Source organism: Staurois parvus, unplaced genomic scaffold (assembly GCF_062004578.1).
Source record: "Staurois parvus isolate SC_StPar_1 unplaced genomic scaffold, SC_StPar_1.0 ptg000151l, whole genome shotgun sequence".
In the NCBI taxonomy this organism is placed as follows: Eukaryota; Metazoa; Chordata; class Amphibia; order Anura; family Ranidae; genus Staurois; species Staurois parvus.
Genome location: NW_028317947.1, coordinates 17,356,769 through 17,381,089, shown reverse-complemented (window position 1 = coordinate 17,381,089; position 24,321 = coordinate 17,356,769). Strand labels below are relative to the sequence as shown.

The 24,321-nt window shown below is 41.5% G+C and overlaps 1 protein-coding gene across 1 annotated transcript; it reads left to right on the top strand.

The window, feature by feature from the left end:
- The first annotated feature begins 2,848 nt into the window (after window positions 1-2,848).
- Window positions 2,849-18,400, top strand: PYY (peptide YY). Its single transcript, XM_089674545.1, has 4 exons — window positions 2,849-2,999; window positions 13,593-13,780; window positions 14,535-14,618; window positions 18,063-18,400. Exons 2-4 carry the CDS (start codon window positions 13,593-13,595, stop codon window positions 18,088-18,090), a joined length of 300 nt encoding a protein of 99 aa, XP_089530671.1. The 5' UTR covers window positions 2,849-2,999; the 3' UTR covers window positions 18,091-18,400.
- The last annotated feature ends 5,921 nt before the right edge of the window (window positions 18,401-24,321 follow it).

Genomic DNA, 24,321 nt, shown 5'->3' with positions numbered 1-24,321 from the left:
TGTTCCAGCTAACGTGATCTAGATGAGAAGTCTCCCTGAGAAGTGTCCCTGTGCTGGTGGCTGATCTGTGAAATCTATTTTCTTCTAACCCCTCCCCCCAACACCCCTGCAGCTGTGATCTTCTGGTGCAGGACCTGGGCCACTCATCAAAAGTGTTGACTGTGCCCGGTCTATTCCACCCCCCTCCTCCATTCACAAAAGTTGTACTATTGCTTCCTGCAATGAAAACGGATCTATGAATGGAAGATGTGGACCCATTTAAAGACCACTTTTTCTTGCTGGAAGCTATAGTGCAGCTTCTATGAATGGAGCAGGGGGGGGGGGCTTTTTCTGAATGCAGTTAACCCCCACTCTATTTAAGTGGTGTTTTAAAGTAGATGCAAGTACTAAAAAAAGAATACACAAACCCAACATTTCATATTCCTGAAATGTGCCTGCTCTCTTTGTATTGCTTCCTTTGTATGAAATCCCTGGTGTTCCTACCAGTTCCTCTGCTTTCCTATTTAAAACTAACCACATTAGGCAGGAGAGCACAGTGTGGTCAGTTCTCTAGCTATGCTGAGAACATAGTGTGCTCTCCACCGATGACTTGTGCTGACACCCCCCCCCCTTTCCCCACACACACAGCCATTCACTGGGAAGACCAGCGTGCTGCTGTTTCTCTTCCCCCACCTCGCTGAGCTCCTTAGGCAGCTGAGAACAAAGGGTACTTTTAAAAGACGGGGAAAAAAAGGCATTTATCATTTTTTTTAATATGTATACACAAATGTTTTGCCTTTCATTTATATTTGAAACCGAATGGGGAGGTTTACATATACTTCAACATTATAATATAATTTCAACAGACATTTTCAATTATAATAATACTTGGTGATTCTGCCATGAAGGTAATTTTTCACTCAGGGATCCATCATGAAGGTCATTGTTCACTCAGTACTTGTTATAGAGTGAGAGCGCCTATACCAGGCACAGAGGTTTAGTTGTGCTTTTCTCCTGCCTAAAACCTATAAAGCTTTAACGTATTATTGTAAGTTCAACAATCATTTTCAGTCGTTGAAATAATACTTGATGAACCCACTTTGAAGGTTAATGTTCACTCAGTGATCCACCATAAAGGTAATTGTTCACTCAATACCTGTTATAGAGTGATAGCGTCTATACCAAGCACAGGGGCTCAATTGCTGCCACAGTAGTAAGGGTTTTGATGGAGGCAACAAGTGGTCATTTCAACATACATTACTCAGCCATAGTGCACTGTAGCCACCACCAGGAAATCTACCCTGAGAAATGACAAACAGCCATCACTGGAATACATGCATATATGTAATTGCTGCAAAGAGGATGTAGGAAATCAGCAGCACTGATAGGCAACAAAGGACAAAAAAAGGTCAATTCTTTACGATATAGTTACATAGTTAGTCTGGCTGAAAAAAGACAAAAATCCATCCAGTTCAACCAAAACAAAAAAAACAAAAAGTTATAATCCTACACCCACAGTTGATCCAGAGGAAGACAAAAACCCAGCAAAGCACGATCCAATTTGCTCCTGCAGGGAAAAAAATTCCTTCCTGATCCCCCGAGAGGCAATCGGATATTTCCCAGATCAACTTTACGATACATTATGCTTCCACAAAATAAATGCCAATCAGTTAAGCTGGCCATAGATGGATTGAGATTTGGCCAGTTCATCAGGGACTTGTCGAATTTCTCTCTATGGCAATTCCCATGACTGTCAGAAAACGTTCATTTGATCAGCTTCTGCAGCTCTGATAAGTGGATCCTGCCAGCAGAGGAGTCCCCGCTGTCAGAATACAATAGCACAGCAGGGAGGATTCCTCCATCCACTTTGCTGGAACGAATGGAGGAATCAATTTGGGGTTTTTTTTTTCACTGTTTAAGAAAAAAAAAAAAAATTATCTATGGCCAGCCTTAAGCAGGCCATACATGGGTTGAATTCCGAACGATTTTTAGATCGTTCGTTCTGTAATCTGATGGTGCCACCAATGATTTTGAAAATCGGTTGTTTTTCACAAATTTTCCATCATACCCGATAAACGAAATGGGGAGGAACCACGAAAAGCCATTGCCACACTAGCGAAGCGGAAATCAGCCGATTATTCTTAGGTCTGATTTTTGAATGAAAAATCGTTCGAAAGTCAACCCATGTATGGCCGTTCTTAGTTCTTACTCCTACTTTATCAGCCTAATATGCCCAGTTTCTTAAGATTACCCCTCAAGTTGGGAAATCCCTAGTGACAAATGGACAGCTTAAAAGTTCTCAACTTTTCAGGTCAACCTTATGGACATCTAGAAGTTCTTTGGTCTATTCATCTTCTAGAAGTTCTTTGGTCTATTCATCTTCAAAAATAACAAACTCAAGATGCTAATCAGCACCCAATGCTTGTATCCCGAGCCTGTACAAATACGGATCGAGGATGCTAATGTCCGCATACACTGATAGGAGGTATTTTACGGGCAATAAACCCAAACAATCACAAGCGGACTTCTTCATACATGAACAAATAAAGGCAAATGTCTTAACCCTCCTCCCAAACATTACCGACTAATTAACTGCCATCTATGGCGATCAAATGATAAAACAATTGAGTTGTAAAAGCAGATTATGCCCTATACCTGAAGGTTAATAGACTGGCTATTTTGCACCCACGCACACCTCTGTTGCCCCCACCCAACCTCTTTGGTCCTTACCACCCCCCCCTCCCAATCATACGCACAAGGTACCAGAATAGACAAGTCATTGATCAATCAGGGATGAGTGAGTGTATGCTCATAGGGGAAAGCAAGGGAAGTTTAAGGAAGGAGGAGGAGTCCTGCTTATTCTTCAGCAATCACAAGACATATAAACCCACAGAGATCAGAGGACGAAGCAGAATCTTCTAAGCAGCCTACAAAGACAGAGAGAGAGCAAGAGAGCAAGAGAGAGAGAAGAACCTGAAGCATCCTGACCTTCCTGCACATCCCCTTCCTTCCAACACACAGTGAGTAACTTACTTTTATGCTGTTACTTATTAATAGCACCAACATATACCGTAGCAAGGTACAATTTGCAATGTTGTGCTTAGGTCCTTATCTAGTGTTTCCTAAATAATACTTGTGTCTGTCATTGTTCATCCTCTGAAAATGCTAGTTACCCGTCTGTCATGTTGAGCCATTGGCTTTCCAATTAGGAGCCACTGACCAAAAACTAGTACGGTGATCGGGAACACCGGACAAGTTGGAAGCCCTCATTTGTCGACTCGTCCCGGGTCAGTGATTTAAGAAGAGCAATGTGTGCCAGGTAACCAGCATTTTCAAGATGGATCAGTGGTAGACTCTTGCCTTTCTCACATGACAGGTTTGCTTTGACAACAGCTCTACATCCCTTATATTGGTCACGCTGTCTGCATTCTTGCACAGGTGATGACTACTGGCTCGATAGTTGCTACAGGCAAATCCTAAAAACATGACTTGCTGGGAGTACTAGAGAAAGCAGTTAAGGAAACATTGTGTGCTTTTGTCTCTGATGAACATTTCCACACGCTCTAGATCAGCCTTTTTTTTTTTTTTACTTAGGAGGTTCCCTTGAAATGACTTAGACGTCTCAAGGAACCCCTGATACAAAAAAAAAAACAATTTTTGGGGGGAAGGGGGAAAAAATGCCACGTACAATGGTTGCTTTTGGAAAGAATACATCCCTTACAAACAGCTAAAAAAGATCATTGGTGTCATGCAACTGGTCCTGGAAATATGTTGGCACCATCAGACAGGAGGTCAACTAGCCACTGCTTAAGGAACACCTGACAGCCTCTTGGGTTCAACAGAACCCTGGTTGAGAATGGCTGCTCTAGAGACAATATGGACTGAAGATAATTTATCTACCAATATTTTTTTCTGGGAGTAAACCTGAGTGCCTTGAGAAATCTCACACAAAGTATACCATGCTGATGGGTCCAGGTTTTCCATTAGAACCCTAAACTTCAGTGCAAGCAAGCAAGGTATCCATACTGACCCACCAAGCTGAGCACACATGTTGAATGCATGTTTTTACATGAGAACATCCATGTGATTAGTCCACAAAAACATTTTTTCCAAAGCATGATCAGTTTTGACTGCTGGCTGCATTAAAAGGTCTGTCCACCCAAAACAGATATCTTAGTTTTCAGTAGATGCTGGAGAATTAAACCATAGGATAGTTTCTTAATTCTCAGGGGGGCTCTATTGATGAGGTCTCTGGGCTGATTTCCCAGGTCTGCACAGCTGCTGTACCCACAAAGAGGTTCTCCCACGATCCTTGCTGGTAAATATTATATATTGGAGAAAGTAACAGGAGGAGCTGGAACCAGGGCTGGGACAAGAGGTGGGCAGTTGGGGCGGCTGCCCTGAACACGGTGAGGATTTGGGGGGGGGTGCTAGAAAGGGTGATTTGGAGGGTAAAATTTGTACTAGGAGGGACGTTTTCTGTTAGGAAGGGGGATTTGGTGGGGGAGGGGATAATTTGTGCTAGTAGGGATGATTTGGGGGTGGGATTTGTGCTAGGAGGGGAAATTTGAGGGGTTTAATTCTAGGAGAGGTAATTTGGTGGGGATTTGTGGTGGGAGAGGTAGATTTGGAGGGGGGATCATAGGGGAAGTCTGAGGGGTAGAGGATCTTTGCTTGGAGGGGGGATTTGAGGAGGGAGAGGATTTGAGCTGGAAGGAGGGATCTGTATTGGAAGAGGGGGAGTTTTTGTTTGGGGAGAATTTTGGGTTGCAAAGGGAATTTATGCTTAAGAAGTAAGTGTGAAGATTAATGCTCACATTTTTTTTTTTTGGGGGGGGGGGGGGGGGCACCATTTGGAATCTTCTCACAAAGGAGGGTGGGGAACTGCCTGGTGGAGAGGCAATACAAGTAAAGGGATGGACACTCTCAATCGACCCCAGGAGTCCAATGTTGAAGAGTGGCCTCAGGTACTGTTCTGGCCACATTCACTGATGCGTTTCGCCCCACCCACCGGGGCTTGGTCACAGAGGTGACGTCTGTGTACAAGCCTCGGTGGGTGGGGCGAAACACATCAGAGGGTGTGGCCAAAACAGTGGCTGAGGACATTCCTAAACATTGGACTCCTGGGGTCGGTTGAGCGGCCATCCCTTCACTTTGCATTGGCAGACACTGGAATCATTCAGACTTATGCTCCCGTCTTCTCACTTGCCAGTGGATTGATCCTTTTCCTTCCATCCATAGCTTGGAGCAGCACCATAAACATATACTTTTTACTATGCCAGGTGGACAGGAACACAGTTGTAATTTATGGCAAGGAGATCTCATTGTTGAAGACATACAAGAAGCTAGGGGCTGACTCACAACACCAAGCTCCATCTATAACTAAAAAATATCACTTTTCGATAGCCTGGTCCTTTAATAGTACCATACTTAAAATAATTCCAGGTGAACGATTACAATTCTTATGTTGTATAACTCGATTATAGTACGATCATAATACATTCATAGACCTCGCACCTTGCTTCTAGTTTAATACAAATTAAATGTATAATAGAATTCTAACGTGACCCAGCCCAGATAATCCATACTTGTTCCAATCTTACTAAAATAATTAGTGGAGAGTCTCTGTTGATAATTTGTAGGTGATCAGCAAGGCATCATCTTAAGTAATTGATCTGTTAATCTTATTGAATAGTAAGTATGGTACAATGTATGTATATCCCAAGGCTATGTAATAATAATATTATCCCTGCATCAGGAGCTCATTGCTTTTTTGATTTCTTTTTTTTTGTAAACGTGGTCATATTTGGGTTGAGGTGGAAAAGGACAAAAAGCCCTCAAAACAAATCAGCCCTACCCTGTATGTTCCACCTCAATGCAATATTTGCACTCCGTTATTGTGCCTCACGTTTTTGTATACTGCTCTTTGAAATACCTTTTGTTTTTAAAAATCCAATAAAATCTTTTGTAAATCAAAATTGCCCCCATAAACCAAATGCACATCCAGAACGACTGGTATATAGTGCAAATATAGCCTACTATTATAGGGCCATCTGTTGTAAATTTCATGAAGCCATTTCAGGCTTTTTGTCCATCAGCAGTGCCATATATAGAAACCATGAAGTAGAGATTGGGACCCAACGAGACAATATAACCATACAGGTTATGGTGTGACAAGAGTAACTTTTTTTTCCGCTTTGGATAGTAAGAAATGGTTAAAACCTTTCAGTTTATTTTTTGCTGTCTCCCATTGGGAAGATTTCACTTTACTTCCTGCACCAGAGATGCAACAGGAAGTGGGAAAAAATCTCTACAAAATTAAGGGACCTACCCATTTAGCTGTCACCAGAACAGGTATTCCCATTGGAAGATTCCCCTTCATCTCCTGTTCTGGTGATGGCTGTCAAATTTATGATTTCCCCTTACTTTTTCTCTTGTGGACAGTGGTCAACAGTGCAAATTTAGAATGGTGAATGTCCCTACCAGAATCACTTCAAACCCCCCCCCCCTTCCCGGCTTTGATCAACTGAGAAGGAAGCTAAATGACAAACCTACTTCACATTATTTAGGGGAATGTGACTCCATCCCTACTTGTGAGCACACCGGTGCTTGATGACTGATGGATGAGACACCAAGCACTTCAACACGGACAAAGGGAAAGGGGGCCCTCAACCCAGAGTAAATTCTAGGTACCAACATTGGGTTTGGTCACGTGGTAGAGCAAAGGCAAAGCAAGCATAAGCAGTGGTGGAGGCCAGTATTAAATCACACCTTGTATCAAAATACTAGGGACCACTGCTTAGTAGACCCCTTCCCCATGTAAAAATGATGCGCTTAAAAAAAAATAAAATATATATATATATATATATATATATATATATATATATAAAGTTACTTGGGAAGGTGAGGATAGGAAACCTCAAGTTCATAGGTGTGTGCAACCTATGGCATTAGGGTGTGCACACCAAAGCTCAAACACGCATGTACATATATATATATATATATATATATCTTCCTTGCAGCACAATATCTCCCTGCCTGCACAGTTAGAATGAGAGAGAAATGCCTCCACACTTCTCTTATGAGCAAAGTCCCTTGGTGGGAGATCTTTCCCATCTCCCCACCGGCACACAGAGCGATAATGCTAATGCGAACTGGGTGATTAGGGTGTGCCCAGGCACGGCCGACACACCCCGTGCACACGCCTATGCTCAAGTTAATGCACTCTTGCCTAAGCAAAACTCCTTTAAAATTCACTCTATTTGTCCTGGTGACCACTGTCGATGTCAAATAGGGAATCCATTTTAAGGTATCATCAGAATAGAAAAAGGGGGAAATTCTTCCAATGAGGGGATGGGGGCACTTGTTCTGGTGACAACTGTATCAAGGGAGATTCCCCTCATTTCCCCATACTTCCTGTTGTGTCTACAGGAAGTAAGCACAGGGGTTGTAACTATTTCTGAAAATTTTAAAAGTTTGGCCTTTAAATATACTTTAAAAGGGAACTCCAGCTTAGAGACACATCACCAAAAAAACTTGTGTTTGGAGAATGGGAATGAACATTGTCATTCAATGTTTGCAACCCAAGGCTGCCATTTTTCCAGGAACTTCAGTTTAGGGAAGTAAATTCTTAAGTAGCTTAGCAAAACAAAGTCTCTCAGGGAGTCTAGCTATGACATCTCACCACTCACTTTGGACTTTTTCTGTCCAGCTGCCATATGGGTTGTAATTGTATCAGTTTTTTCTCCACTCCTATAGCATATTTAGGAATAAAATTTCAAAGCTTAGGTTCTAACTTTTAAAAAAATACACGTTTATCAGTAATTCTGAATATAAACACTGAGTCTTTTGCATTGCATCCATTATGACTTATCTCCCATGTGCATGACCTATGTGCACCAAGCAAGACAATACAAGTACATAGATAATGTGACCATTGTTTTGAATCTACCTGCATAGGGCATCCCTGAGGAGGTGGTGGGGGACAAGTGCTGTTGACTATTGGAGAATACCAGGGGCGGACTGACCATTTGGAAACTCGGGCACTGCCCGAGGGCCCGGGGTCAGTAGGGGGCCCCATGAGATGCCCCTGGTACCTTTTTCATAGGCTTTTTTGAGTTTGGGCAAGGACACAGGGGCCCCTGTGATCCCCTATTGCCCGGGGGCCCCATGAGTTCTCAGTCCGCCCCTGGAGAATACTAGGATCACACACACAGGAATTATCCATTTGTTGGAAAATCTCTGTGAAGAGAATAATGTTTAACCGTGCTTTCTTCATGTCTGCTCATTGGTCAAGCCACAAGCTATATTGCGGCAGGCTCAAAAGACTGGCTGATTACCCATCCTTCTACATGAGGTTTCAGCTCACCTATGTCTAAATATATCCTTTCAGCAGTCCTTTTATGTTCCCAGATCTTGCTTATGTTTATTCAGCAGGTAATATAATTGGCTGGTTTTACAGCGAATGGCCCAGATATAAGGGTTTTATGACCTCTGACCATATGTATTGGTGCTTTTGTAAATAATTGAAATTTACACAGCTCCATAATTAGTCTTTTGTACACTCCAAGGTACACATTGTGGCATTTGTGATATTAACCATAAGTAGGACACTAGGAGAAACACACTGTATAAAATGCACATTAAAGGCTCAGTACATGTAGACACCATACACTATATAAAATTGTGGACACCTGGCCATCACATCTATATGGACTCTTTGATACAGGAACAATGCTTCATTCACTATATAAAATTGTAGACACCTGGCCATCACATCTATATGGACTCTTTAATACAGGAACAATGCTTCATACACTATATAAAATTGTGGACACCTGGCCATCACATCTATTTGGACTCTTTAATACAGGAACAATGCTTCATTCACTATATAAAATTGTAGACACCTGGCCATCACATCTATATGGACTCTTTGATACAGGAACAATGCTTATTTTTTAAACTTTGGTAAGCTGTAAATTAAAGTAAACCTGTGCTCAGCCTTCATTCACCTCTGTATCTGAAGGCATTGTGAAGAAATTAATTTTAAAACATTGTGATCTTTGAGAATGACTTTACATTAAACACAGGAGGGTTTTGTTTTAAAGCTCTTTTACTGCTTGTGAAGAAACTGTAAATAATTTTAATGTCCATATTCTGGGCACAGGTGCATTTTAGGTTTGTTCCTCACTTATAAATAGGTAAAGCTTCAAGTAGGTAGGCTATATACTTATTTCTCATATAACAACTTGAGTTGATGATGGTGTATCCATTATTCTATTTACTATATGCATACAAAGTTTGCAGAAACCTGACCATCACACCTATATGTTTGTTGGACATCCCATTCCAAAAAAAAAAGTTTATATAGTTTTCCCTTTCTCCTTGCGTCTAGAATAGCTTCTACTCTTCTGAGAAGACTTTCTTCTAGATTTTGTAGTTAGTGTGTGGCCATTCAGCCAAAAGCAATTGTTGGGTCAGGTACTGATTTTAGACTAGAATACTTGCCTTTAGATCTGGTTGATCTCAGGGCTTTTTACCGACCACTAGGGTTCCTCCATTAAATACAGGGGCACACCCATGCTGGAACAGAAAAGGGCAATACCTTACCACAAGGTTGAATGTGCACAATCAACTAAATGTCTTTGCATGCTATAGCATTAATAGTACTGGAAACAATGGAACTCAGTAATTTGGAGGGACATCTACATGGTTTTGACCTTATAATAGGTGTGATGATCAGTTGTCCACAAACGTTTGGCCATATTGCGCATTTAGTTATAACTGGAGTCTGGTGGGGGGCTGAGTCAGCCCTTGGCTTCTTATTTGTCACAGAGAGATCAACAGTAACATCTATCTACCATAATTCCATACTGTATTCCTTATAATTAATATTTAATAATAATTTTAATTAATACTATTTATTAAAAATTTTAAAAATTAATAATTTTTAAAATTAATAATAATTTTGTGGGGATGGTGGAAGCCACTTATAATAACCACAGAAGGTGGGCAGACCCTGGAAACTCAGCATAGAGACTTCACCAATACAGTCCCCGGGAGATATATTGAACTGTCAGGGCTGTCTAACTCTCCAGCAATTGCTCAAACATTGGCTGGAGAGTGATTGACCCATTAACAGGAATAGATTTAACAGTTCTATACAGGACATAATTAGATGTCCAACATACTCATTTAATCCATATAGTGAATAATATGGATACACTAAAATATTTGGAGGATTCCTTTCTGTATATTGTTTGTAGCCAGTGTTATACTTAACCATTTTCCCATCAAGTCTTTCAAAATGGCAAACGCTCGTATCCAAGCTAAATCTTGCTTTTGGAGATGCTTTTCTGAGATATGCAAATGCTATAGGTTTGCAAATCTTTTGCAAATTACTCCAAATCAAAAAAAATAGACTGAAATATAAAATATTTAGAGGCTGGATCAGGGGCAGACTGAAAACGTATGGGGCCCCCGGGCAATAGGGGATCATGAGGCCCCTGTGTCCTTGCCGAAACTCAAAAAAGCCTAAGAAAAAGGTACCAGGGGCATCTCATGGGGCCCCCTACCGACCCCGGGCCCTCGGGCAGTGCCCGAGTTTCCAAATGGTCAGTTTGCCCCTGGACTAGATTTACACTGTTCCATGTATGTTGCAGCGTGTGGTAATGCACATGTGTAGGTGGTAATGGGACCATGCAGTTTCCCTTTCAGAACACACTACACTGTAACACACAGATCTGAACCAGACACTATTTGAAATTCATTGTCATGCAGCAAAATTCATACGATTTGAGAAAAAAAAAGTGTGAATAGACATTCAAGATTTGCTTTGTAGACAACTGCAGCTTTTTGTCTTCTTATAAGCCACAGAATGAGAAGAGGTTGACTATAATGGGATTGCTTGTTAGCTGTAGAAAGTCAAATATTACTTTCCCCTCTCCTCCAATGATACCAATTGCCTAATATACAATAATGTTATAATTCTGACTTTGGGCTTAGATTCTAATGAACCGTAATACAAGCTGGCTACTTTAGTTGCTGCTACACTTGTAAAATCTTCCAGAAGAGATCTCAGCTCTACTCCAAGGGTGCAGTTATTACAAAGGCAAGAGATTATGTTATTCTCTTCCATTGAAATTAACAGAAAATCTTACTGCTGGCCTCAGGGCCACTGCAGAAGCACAAGTTGCACAAGCAAATGATATACAGCAGCCTTTTCTCAAACGTTTTACCCCAGAGGAACGCCTACAATATTTTTGAGGTCTTGGGGAACCCCTGCTGAAACCAACTGATCTGGGGTCAGTGGGCAAAATGTTTCTTACATTGGTTGACCAGTTGGATGAATGTTCCCCTTACAGTGGTGGCCATGTGAATGGCATCCTTAAAGACAGCCAAAAAGATCATTGTTGTCATGCTGCTGGCTTTGTCAAGTATCATTGGTCCCAGGACTCTGCAGGCATCATCATATAGGAGGGCAATTAGCCACAGCTCAAGGAACATCTATCAACCTCTGGAGGAACTATAGGGTTCCACAGAACCTTGGTTGAGAATGTCTGATATACTCTATAATCCAAGACAATGGAGGACCCCCAAAAGTAAAATCTCAGCATTGTGTGGATTTGAGCCTTACATTCTAATAACAACTTGGTCTATATATACATTAATAGATTTTTACAAAACATACATTGCTTCAAAGGTGTTTAGAAATGACCACTTGTCTCTTTTACAAAGCACTTTGGAGTATAACAGTAGGGACAGGGTTCCTCATCAAGTTCTCACTGTAGGGACAGGGTTCCCTTTGCACCCTGAGAGTAGGAATGAGGTTTTTTTCCCTTGAATCCTGATAGTACGGACAGTGGAAGTAGGGACTAGGTTCCCCAATTGTAACCAGACAGTAGAAATAGTGTACCCCATGGCAGCCTAACATGAATACCCCTTGTTACCTGACTGTTGAACGAAAGTACCCCTTGGAATCCTGACATCAGGGCCTGGGTATCCCTCATATCCTGACAGTAGAATAGGTTACCCCATGGCATCCTGATATTGATGAGGCTCCCCATGCATCCTCACAGTAGCAAAATGGTTCCTTGCTGCAACCTGACAGTAAAAAAGGGTATCCTGCAGCATTTTTACACCAAAAATGGGGTTCCCAGCTGCATACAGAATACCTGTAGTGATGACCAACCACCCAAGCTCAAAGTAGAAAAAACAAAAAAAAAAAAAAAGAGAGTGAGAAGTGGTCCCCAAAAAACCTGCTGTTGCAAATATTTCTAAGCCTCCCATTGTACATTTTTTTTTTTTTTTTTTTTTTTTACAAATCTACTTCCATAATATATATATTGTGTGTACACATACACATGTCCTGGATACTCTTAACTATGAGATGATCTTCCTGCAATAATTCCTGACTCTGTCCCTATCCACTTTGCAGTTCTTTTTTGCACGATCCAGCAACTCTTTGTAAATTCAGAATTTCAAGTGTAGTAGTTAGCCACTATATTTCCGAGAGAGATACAAGAAAGGTAGCAACATCCACCAAAAACTAAAATGTTACTTTGTGTGCAGGGCAGGGGCGGACTGACCATTTGGAAACTCGGGCACTGCCTAAGGGCCCGGGGTCAGTAGGGGGCCCCATGAGATGCCCTTGGTACATTTTTCATAGGCTTATTTGAGTTTGGGCAAGGACACAGGGGCCCCATGATCCCCTATTGCCCGGGGGCCCCATGAGTTGTCAGTCCGTCCCTTGTGCAGGTGCATTTTAATTTACTAGTTTAATTAAAGTTTACTCCTGTATTATTATCACTATGCTGTCTGTAACCCCCTTCTACCTACCTGGAAATTAGCAAAAAATGTAAGCTGGTATGTATATTTACATACTTCATGATTAAGCAAAGACTATTATAATCACTGGATGAGTGGCTAGAAAGAAAAGAGAGACTCCAATATCCAATATAGGGGTCCAAGGGAAAGTAGAATCAAGGTACTGGACCCGTTTGAGCTCGAGAGCTTGAGTTTTGCAGCTCTCTAGAAAATGAGGTTCCCCCCTCCAAAAGTATGGTTAACCAAATCAAGATATTCCAAATGTTTTTAAGCCACAAAGAGCACCAAGCAAATGCAGACATTTACAATGAGAAAATATTAAAGCATCAACACGTTTTGAGGCCAAAAATCCTCCTTTTATCAGGACTTAAAAAATATAATAAATTATTTAGTTGACTCAAAGAGCTCCTGGGCAAACAAATCTATGGCAGGAGATGTTCAGAACAGTTAGTGAGTAGTTGCACCTGTATCAGCATCAAAATAATAGAGCCCTCGAAAAATGTTGGCTGCCTTATGCATTTTTGTTGTTAAAAAAATAAATAGATTTTGGACTCCTATGACATTTATTTGTAGTGTTTTGGATCAGCTATCCAGTTTAAAGGGGGGGGGGGGGCAATGTCATTCATGTCTTCTCAATGTGCTTATCCAGTTAATGATTTTCTATGACTTATTCAGGTGTCACCTCATACTTCACAGGAAATCCACATATTGTGTCATCTTTTAGTTCAAGGTCTGTGGACACTCCCAAACCCACTGAAGACTTCATCTTTTTTATTGTCCTTCAGATGGTGACCTCCTTGAAGCTCTGGCCAATGATGGTAGCTGTCACAATCTGCGTCTTAATATGTCTAGGAACGATAGTAGAGGGATATCCACCCAAACCAGAAAACCCCGGAGAAGATGCTTCACCAGAAGAAATGACCAAATATTTGACAGCCCTGCGGCATTACATTAACCTGGTGACACGGCAGAGGTGAGTAGCTGTTTTGGGGCACCATTAAACTTGACCAACATTTGTCAATGAAACAAGAATACTTTTCACACTATAGCATGTTCTGTAACAGTACTGATGGTCTCTCGGAGGCTGAGCATAATTGTATCTTTTTGGTTTGAATTGACAATAGGCTTAACGTGTTTCTAAGCCTAAATTACTATATTGTAGATTCCCAAGTCCTTTGATGTGGAGGCTGTAATAGTGACATCACATTCCATTACCATTAACCTGTTCCTTAATACCCAGCTGCCACACAATTCCATTGGGAACTGCCATCCTGTGCTGACTGTGCCATTCTGTGCTCATTGTGAGCTTCCATCACGATCAAGATTTCACTGGCTGACCAATCACAGTGGTCATATGATCGGGAAACTCACCTCAACGCATTAAAACCCTTCTAAAGGGCTGCCAGGTGGCAGTTGCTAGGGGGTTAAGGAACAGGGACCTGTGCACCGACCAAGTCGTCCGTGTGCTTACCTCCTGTAAGCATATTTACAGTGATAGACTGACAGCACTATGCAATACAAAAAAGCCCAAATGGCTGACACTTTCAGCTCTCCCAGTACTGGTGTTCAGGAGATTACAGGAAGCTAGTATAAAGACAAATGTAGGTGCTTCTACGCACAGCAAGGCAGATGAATGCTTAGCTAAGCAGTGAAGAACAAAGACTGGTTAGAATTTACAGGTATCATAGTTATAGGCAACTACTACTAATGGTGTCCTTATATTTTAGGTATGGAAAGAGGGACAGTCCCGCTGACAACCTGCTTTCTGATCTTCTGTATGGTGACAACGGAAACTACAACAGCAGATCACGGTAGGTGGATGCACAACATAGGCAGCTCAGAGAGCGAAGGTGAGGTGCAACCTAGCAAGCTGTCATCAACAACCAATCACAACCACAACAAAATGGATCCCATCCACACACGGTCTTGGTTAGAACTCCCCCTCTCTTACGCATTTCACCCAATATGAGGCTTAATCATAGCAAATTGTGTTTATAGTTGGATTCTTATTACATAATAGGCATTATCAATAAGGACTGTTGCATGTAAGACTTTCGAAAGAATATAATGGAGAAATAGTGACACATTGAGAACTTAGGTATGTATTTAGATCTCTAAGGACCTACCTAAACTATCCAATCAATTTGAATCCACCTTGTAGTTCTCAGTGAGCTACCACAGCACTGTGGAGCACCGTGGTAGTCCATTGATTCTTCCTGCCAGTGTATCTGCTTGCTCGTACATCCCATACGGGCAAGCAGATGTACTGACAGACCTGCAGAAGACCTGCATGGCACCAACAATCTACTGATCACTGGTGAAATGCTTAACAGGTTCCTGCAACCAAAAATAATGCACATTTTTTTTTTTACCTGCAAAGATTGTGCATTTATTATTTTTGTCAAAAGGTGAACGTATCCTTTAAAGAAAAACACTTATAGGCTTAGAACCCCTGTCATATGTAAGTTAAAGCTGTCTTCCAGTCTTCCCCATTAGTCTTTCACAGATGTACAGGCTCTTCTCATGTGCATTAGGTTTTCGCCTTCCAATAGAAAAAAAAAAATATTTTCATTGCTGTCTGTGGAAGCACAGACTAAGTTCCAGGTTTTTCCCCATGCAACGGTGCTGGTTGCAGGGCCGTCAATAGGGGGTAGAGCTGGCCCTCCTCTACTAAACCCAGTCGCCATCAGTTCAATAGGAGGCCCAGGGGCAAAGAGAGGACTCTAAATATCTTTGGGCACATGCACAGTAATCCCACAGGCCATGGCTCCCAGCAATTTAGGTTTCCAGGCCCGTTCAGCAGCAGGGGCTGGGGACAGAGGTGGTGCCATTAATCTTCTGTGCTGCAGCTCCCTACAATAAATTACATTTTTAGCTTCTTCTATATCCATCTGCTGGAGCAGGCCAGAACTTTCGTTTAATTGTTGAGAGCTTCATCATGCAGAATTACCCTGCCGGATGCCAAAAATTAGTAAATAGTCCCCTCTCTATCCCTGGCCCCTGCTGGGGATAGGCTCTGGGGAACTGCTGAGGCCAGGCCCTGGGGAATTTTTATTTCATTGCTGAGATCTGTGGCTAATGGATCACTGTGCATGTGCCATAAGGTATTTAAAGCCCCTTCTCTGTGCACGGTGGATCAGCCATCAGGGATGCCATGTGCAGCAAGTAAGAAACAAGGAGGTGGCAGGAGGAATTGGGGGGCCCTGCCAGGACGGCTTAGGGAGCCCCAGGATTTCTAATGGCAGCCCAGCCTGGGTGCCCAAGCAGTAAAACACCAAAGCTGCCATCAGAAATATGAAAAACAAGAATAAGCTGCACTCCACTCTTAGCTCCTCTCACCAGTTTTATTCGTCGTCAACAAAATTATTGCATACAACAGCGTCTCCACTGTGGAACTGACCTTCCTTGATGTGGTTCATCACTCCTGGCTTGTTCACAAGATGGCAGTCTTCCCCTATCCTTGTGAGGTCAGAACTGGCGAAACGTATCAAGGAAGGTTGGTTCCCAGATGAAGACGTTGTGTGCAGTTATTTTGTTAACGACCAATAAATAAGGCAAGAGAGGAGCTATGAGTGGAGTGCAGCTGATACAATTATACATATACTGATGGGGAGTGGAGATGGACTACAATGCCGGCACCCAAATTGTCCATGTACAGGAGGGGTGACCCTTGAGCGGAGCTGTTTATTTTGGTAGATCAATGCTGCTATGTTAGTGGAAAGGGAGCAAGTCCCATGTTCCCCTATATCTGGTAGCACCTAGCATGGAAAAGGAAACAAGGGAAGCCCCGATTCAAGTGAACCTTTTGAAGTGAATGGCCTGCACCCAAATTGTCCATGTACAGGAGGGGTGACCCTTGAGCTGAGCTGTGGATTTGGGTAGATCAATGCTGCCATGTTAGTGGAAAGGGAGCAAGTCCCATGTTCCCCTATATCTGGTAGCACCTAGCATGGAAAAGGAAACAAGGGAAGCCCCGATTCAAGTAAACCTTTTGAAGTGCATGGCCGGCACCCAAATTGTCCATGTACAGGACGGATGACTCTTGAGCTGAGCTGTGGATTTGGGTAGATCAATGCTGCCATGTTAGTGGAAATGGAACAAGTCCCATGTTCCCCTATATCTGGCAGCACCTAGCATGGAAAAGGAAACAAGGGAAGCCCCAATTCAAGTGAACCTTTTGAAGTTCATGGCCGGCACCCAAATTGTCCATGTACAGGAGGGATGACTCTTGAGCTGAGCTGTGGATTTGGGTAGATCAATGCTGCCATGTTAGTGGAAAGGGAGCAAGTCCCATATTCCCCTATATCTGGCAGCACCTAGCATGGAAAAGGAAACAAGGGAAGCCCCGATTCAAGTGAACCTTTTGCTTTCCCAAAACACAGGATCACTTTAACCTTTTTACTTGTAGAGCTTTGCTTTCATTTGACCATTCTTGAGTAAGTGTGACTACCAATGAAGTGTATATGAAATCTCTAATTAGGAGGTTTTGATTGTCTTTAATTAGCAGGCTTGGAAATTCAACAAAGGAAGAGTATGCCTATGTACGAGTATAAACATAAGGTTGCCAAATTGCTTCTCTTATTCATCCTCTCTAGGTTACACATTATAAAAATGTTTCTTTAATTTATAAATCCTATCTTAAAGCTGAAGTGTAGATAGGGCAAGTTTAACATAATTACTCTGGTCCGGTTTGGATCAATGTAACATATGTGCCATACCTGTGGGATCCCTGTGGAGGCTGGAAATCTTCAAAGCAGGCACAACTGCGTTCGTGATCTCCACTAGCCTCCTAGGTCCTGTGAGGAGCAACTGCCATGGTGCACTGTAAACACATGAGGTTGCTGACTTGGCATGGGCACCATTCAAGGAACACTTTTGCATTTTCTCAAGCTGAAGTTTAGGTATGCCAATTTTGATTGGAAGAGGTGGAGAGACTTGAGGTGATGTCACAATCTCCAAGTACTTGAAATTTTAACTTTTAGATTTTGGATCGAATGTGCTTTACAGAATGAAAGTTACATACATACACTGTAGAAATTTGAGAAAAAAAAATGCCATCCTGCTTTTTCAAAATTTCTTGCTACTGTGGTCAGAATTGAACATTGATTTGACCCCACCAACAATTAAAAAATCGAATAAATGTTTTTAAGATTTAAACAAAATTCTACTAGTGTATGGCCAACTTAACACAATGTAACACAAGTACAATAAAACCATTCTGCATGATCAATCCTGCCATTTTCATCTCTTCCCAGGTACGACGACTCCTACTATAAATGGTGACCCTCCTCTCTCTGCTCCCCAGGTGACCGCTATCCCGCCTTCCCTTCTTTTTAAACGTATCGATTATTTTTACGCCATTTTGCATTCTGACTGATTCCTGTGTCTCACCTCTCCGCGCAACGGAGAGAGTGCAGAGTGGTCGGTGACACCCTCCCGGGGGCTGTGTGCAGAGCACGCATGTGCGTGTCGTGTGTGTGTGTGCGCCATTTCTTCCAGAGCTGCCTCTCCCATAACACACAATCCGTAATGTCTGACTGAGAAATTCACTGTGTCCAGATAATAAAAGCAAGTTTAATGGAAGTGACACTGAGTTCTGTGTGTCTGTCCGATTTATTTCACATCAACACATTCTACACTCAATATGTCAAACAGCAACTTAAAGAGTGGCGTCACTCATAGCAAGCTGGCGTCTTTCCTCATTCTAACTGTTGTAAACAACAGGCCATTATGGGCCACTGCACGTCACACGTTGCACTTGTGCATTAAAAAGTCATCTCCATATTTTTGATATTGACTTTGTGTGGACAAGGTGAGCTATATTACCCACCAGCAAGTCCCACAGGTCTCAAAAGACTCTCTTGCAGCAGACTTCATCTTGGGCCCATAATGAGGGGTTCACTCTTTCATACAGAAATAGAACTGGATTTATACCTTTTATACAATGAAGAATGGAACAGGAAATGCTGGAACCAGGGGTGGACTGACAACTCATGGGGCCCCCGGGCAATAAGGGATCATGGAGCCCCTGTGTCCTTGCCCAAACTCAAAAACGCCTATGAAAAAGGTACCAGGGGCATCTCATGGGGCCCCTACTGACCCCGGGCCCTCGGGCAGTGCCCGAGTTTCCAAATGGTCAGTCCACCCCTGGCTGGAACACACCAAGGTGGACGGGACACCCAAAACTCCTAGGTGGACAGGAGCAGATTTATGCATTAGGAGAGGCAACTGGAGTTGCCAAGACATATTAGACACCAGAGGCTGATTCGGCTTTTTCCAGCCCCCCTACAGCAATAGATCATGGCTACAGTGATCTATTGCCGGCTGTTTACAGAATTAGATCACCATTAGAAGTAATCTGCTGCTTCACAACTGCATGGGAGTCTGCATCTGGCCTCCACTGACCATATCCACCCTGCCCCAATGGACAAAAAAATTAAATGAAAAAAAATATATTTTAAATGATTTATAAAATCATTATAAATACATAGAATATATATAATTAAAAAATATATTATATAAATGGAGCAAAAAGAAAAAAAATGTAAAAAATAAATTATAGATGTTACTTATTTAGTATAAGAGACAATTTCATATAATAGCGCAGTGCTTTCAATAAATAAACCACAGTATAAATAATACACATGAATGAACATGGCTAAAAATATAAATCATTTATTTATTGAAAGTGCTGCACTATTTCATTGTCTTTAGTGTGAAGAGTACACATTTTTAGGTTTGAGCTGCTTTCCTCTTTATTTTTTGCCGTAGTGGAGTGGTTTTTTTTCTGTATTCACTCGTATAGTATAATTTCCTATTAATAACCCGGTTTAAACTCCTATTTCAATTAGATATTTTTGAACACAAGATTGGGAGGATGTTACTGAAAAGAGATGTGTTTTAATTAAGCGTGGCCAGGGTTGAACAATTTAAATGATACAAGTTTGGGTGAATTAGTGGATACAGTAGGAACCTATACTAGAGAAGGACTACAGTATCTCCCAGAAGTGAGTACACCCCTCACATTTTTGTAAATATTTTATTCTATCTTTTCATGTGACAACGCTGAACAAATGACACTTTGCTACAATGTGACGTAGTGAGTGTACAGCTTGTATAACATGTAAATTTGTTGTCCCCTCAAAACAACTCAACACACCACCATTAATGTCTAAACCACTGGCAACAAAGTGAGTACACCCCTAAGTGAAAATGTCCAAACTGGGCCTAAAGTGTCAATATTTTGTGTGGCCATCATTATTTTCCAGCACTGCCTTAACCCTCTTGGGCATGGAGTTCACCAGAGCTTCACAGGTTGCAACTGGAGTCCTCTTCCACTCCTCCATGACAACATCACGGAGCTGGTGGATGTTAGAGACCTTGACTTCCTCCATCTTCTGTTTGTGGATGCCCCACAGATGCTCAATAGGGTTTAGGTCTGGAGACATGCTTGGCCAGTCCATCACCTTCAACCTCAGCTTCTTTAGCAAGGCAGTGGTCATGCGTTTGGGGTCCTTATGTTGAAATACTGTGCCAGTTTTATAAATCTTCTCCATTGTTAGTATAGGTGTCGGATGCTGGTGTTGCATATTACTTTACAAGCAAAAGAGGTCAGAGTGTTAATTGGTTTAATTTACTGCTTTCCAAAGCTCCTCATTTGAAACAATGTGTTTTACAAGGAGACCAGAGATCTCTACGGAGTGAAATTATAATCCATATACAGCCTGAAAGAACTGCTGCTATCTCTGAATGGAAATAGCACGTCTCATATTTTTAGGCTCCATGGCTTGGCAGTGATAATATGCAAAGTAACAGTCTTCTGGGTGTTGACGCTCCAGCAAATGTAGGGGATGATTTATAAAAACTGGAGGCAAGAAATGATCACAGACCAACCAACCAGATTGCTTGCCTATCCATACTTTCTTGTAATAACAGACATAGGGGCTTATTTATAAAAACTGGAGGCAAGAAATGATCACAGACCAACCAACCAGATTGCTTGCCTATCCATACTTTCTCGTAATAGCAGAGTAATGCAACACAACCAAATAGCCTTGATTTGGATACTTTTGCAGTATCCCTTCAAAGCATAATAAAATACCTAAAATCTGATTGTATTTAATGTGAACCCATTATAAAAATGAACAAATAATGAAAAAAATTCATAAGCAGAGGTACCCACCAGTAAAAACTGAATGTCAAAGGGAACCTTCAGGTTTAGAGATACAGACAGTTGAAGTAAAGACAAATTTCCTTACAGCTCATTTTAAAATGGCTAATGGGCTCAATCTACAAATGTGTAAAGCTTACAAAGTTTTAGGACATTTACATTTTTTGTTAAATACATTACTGCATATTATTCAAATGATTTTGCAATATTCTCCATGTAAAAGTCACATCAACAAGTCCACATATAAAACAGCAGTATGACCTAACTGCAGCCATTCCACCCAATTAAAAAAAACAACAAAGGCCTTTTTGTATAGAGAAGATTAATTTATTGTATACTATTACTGCACATTATTCAATAGATTTTGCAGTATTCTCCATGTAAAAGTCACATCAAGGAGTCCACATATAAAAACTCAGTATGACCTAACTGCAGCCATTACACCCCATAAAAAAAAAACAATTAAAAAAAAACCACACAAATGAGGATTGCACTATACTTAAGACAGGACTCCGAAGCAAGTGGGGCACAATAAAATGAATGGTGGAAACAAAATATAAAAAATTCCAAATCAGGAACCCAATCATGTGTTGTTAAAGTCAAAACCAACCTATTTCCCGATCATGAACATCCCTTTGTTGGGTGAAAAGAAATCTGTGACATACCACAGGCTAATTACTGAGGCCTACCTTTTAAGAATGGTAAAATGCAGATCACAGTGTGGAGTGACCTAGTGGTTCATGGCAGAGAACTAAGCGCATACTGATATCTACTCTCCATTATAAATGACCCCAAAAGTTTGGGCTTAATGTAGGTATCAACTATAAAGCGTTTTCAACAAACATATGCCTACTTCACGGCACAGAATTACTTTTTCACACCCAAGTCATAGTCCTATTTTTTAATTGATGATTTTTGAAAACATTTATTAAAAAAAATAATAGTGAAGTGAGACTTTGATAGTCAAGGGTAGGCACTGGTGGGACACATAGGGCTATTTACTGAACGTTTATCAGATTTCCCTGTAGCAGATCGGATCCCCACTTCTCATGAAGCCATAGGGGTCTTCATCTCTCATCTGGTAAATCCATTCATTTGTTTATTCTATGTTACACCAAGCACTCATCAGCAAACATGACCCATGATTTAAATTTGTGTACAAGCAGCAGTTGACTGACACTGGAAACATCTTGACACAAAACCCCCAGATATACACTACATGGTCAATTTTGTAGACGCCTGACCATCACACCTATGTGAGCTTGCTCGACATCCCATTCCAAATCTATGAGAATTCCTACGAAGTTGACCCTCTTTTTGTGGCTATAACAGCCTTCACTCTTCTGAGAAGGCTTTTCGCAAGATATTGGAATGTGTCTGTTGGAATTCGTGCCCATTCAGAGGTCAGATACAGATGTTGGATGAGAAGTCCTGGCTCAAAGCTGGCATTCCAATTCACACCAAAGGTGTTCAGGTCCTGGCTCTACGCATGTCACTCTATTTCCTCCACATCAAGCTCATCAAACCATGTCTTTATAGAACTGGCTTTGTGTACAGGTATAGTGCCATGCTGGAATAGATAGGGACCTTCCCCCAATTGTTATCAGTTGGGAGAGCAAAATGGTCTTTGTATGCCATAGCATTAACAGTACTATTTCCTGTGAATATCCGAGCCTAACAATTTGGAGGGTTGTCCACATACTTTTGACCATATAGTGTGGGTGTGATGGTTTGGTATTCATACATGTGGCCATATAGTATGAGAACCCAAGCTACCATTTATCTGCCACCGAACTCTCCCATAAATTGGCTGGCCTTTCAGAACCATGGGTTAATAATCATAGATATAAAAATGTTCAACGTTTTGAAATTACGCTGGGATATGGTAAAAATGGAAGCTTACATGAAATTCTAGAGTGGTGTTTTTTTAAAGTCACTTGATAGAATATGAATGGATTCACAAACGACTGCTACAAAAACAGAGCAACTTTGGTATTCTCTATATCTCTGCTGAAGTGTTTGACCTTTTCAGAAGTTCCTGCTTCTTAATTAGACTGAACCCAAAGCATCAGACTTGCCCATATGAGCCCTTCATAGTCACAGCTGTGCATCTTTGTAAAAACGATTGCTTGTATCCTAATTCGGCTCAACACACCAGGCATAGGAGCCAGTAGTACAAGAAAATATCCAGAGCGCAATGGAATAGTGAAGTAGAATATTTATTAAAAGTACTATTAAAAAAAATCCATACAATTGTGATCAATATGTAAACTTCACATCCACTCATATGGAAAGGTGATGCTGTATCCTATAATAAATACGCCAGGTAAGTCCCACAAACACAAAAGGGGTTTATTTACTAAAACTGAATAGTGCAAAATCTGTTGCAATTCTGCATAGAAACCAATCAGCTTCCAGGTTTTATTCTCAAAGCTTAATTGAACAAAGTGAAGTTAGAAGCCGCTTGGCTACCATGCACAGCTGCACCAGATTCTGGAGTGCACCAGTTTTAGGAAATCAACCCCAAACTGTCTCCACTGTACAACAAAAGGAAGATCTGCAGGGCGTTCATGTCCGAGAGTCTCCATAGCAGTGTTTCTCAACCATGGAACACAAATGCCATATGGGTCAGCTGCCAGCACCATGACAACCAATAAAAAACATGACAACCAATAAAAAACAAACGTGCAGCGCTATTAAAACCAATAGATAAATACATATATAAACATGTAAGAAAGTGCACACAAATATATAAAGTGACACTGTGCATCTATGTATGTGCCACTAGAATATGTGGCCAATATAACCGTGAAAGAAACACTGTGTCTAAAACATAAGTCCAGAGTGTAGGCGTGAACGAGATCTCAAATGATCTTCCGGTATCCAAAACACACAGATTGTGGATAAGGTGAGACAATTAAAGTGTAGATTGCGCAACCTTTTTGCGCATTTGTATGATATAATAAGGACATCAGACATCTCATCAAAAAGGTCTGGTCAGATCTGGTCAATGCCTCCTTCGCTATCCCACGGTTTGCACTTAGCCTTCCCAAATGGTAACCACTCTGCGGATGTACCCGGCTCCCACAGGAGCTCAGATAAAAACAACAGAGGAGGCCAGTAGTGCAATATTGCCTTAGGATGTCTATTCCACACAATGGGTATGTATACAGCAAGAAAGCAAATAAAATAGATTACTGACCGATTGCAAGCTGCCGCCGGGACCCCTTGTGGTGCCGGCGGTAAGGCGTCAAAACAGCTACAGCCCGACTCTGACGCGTTTCGAGCAAGTGCTCTTAGTCATAGGGTGTCCTGGCCATGACAACCAATGATGCTCTAGGGCA

What these genes read in the sequence shown, in the direction of transcription:
- PYY (XM_089674545.1), top strand. Translation starts at nt 13,593, where the DNA reads ATGGTGACCTCCTTGAAGCTCTGGCCAATGATGGTAGCTGTCACAATC. An exon ending in AACCTGGTGACACGGCAGAG is followed by an intron (nt 13,781 to 14,534) that starts GTGAGTAGCTGT and finishes CTTATATTTTAG; the next exon opens with GTATGGAAAGAGGGACAGTC. An exon ending in AACTACAACAGCAGATCACG is followed by an intron (nt 14,619 to 18,062) that starts GTAGGTGGATGC and finishes ATCTCTTCCCAG; the next exon opens with GTACGACGACTCCTACTATA.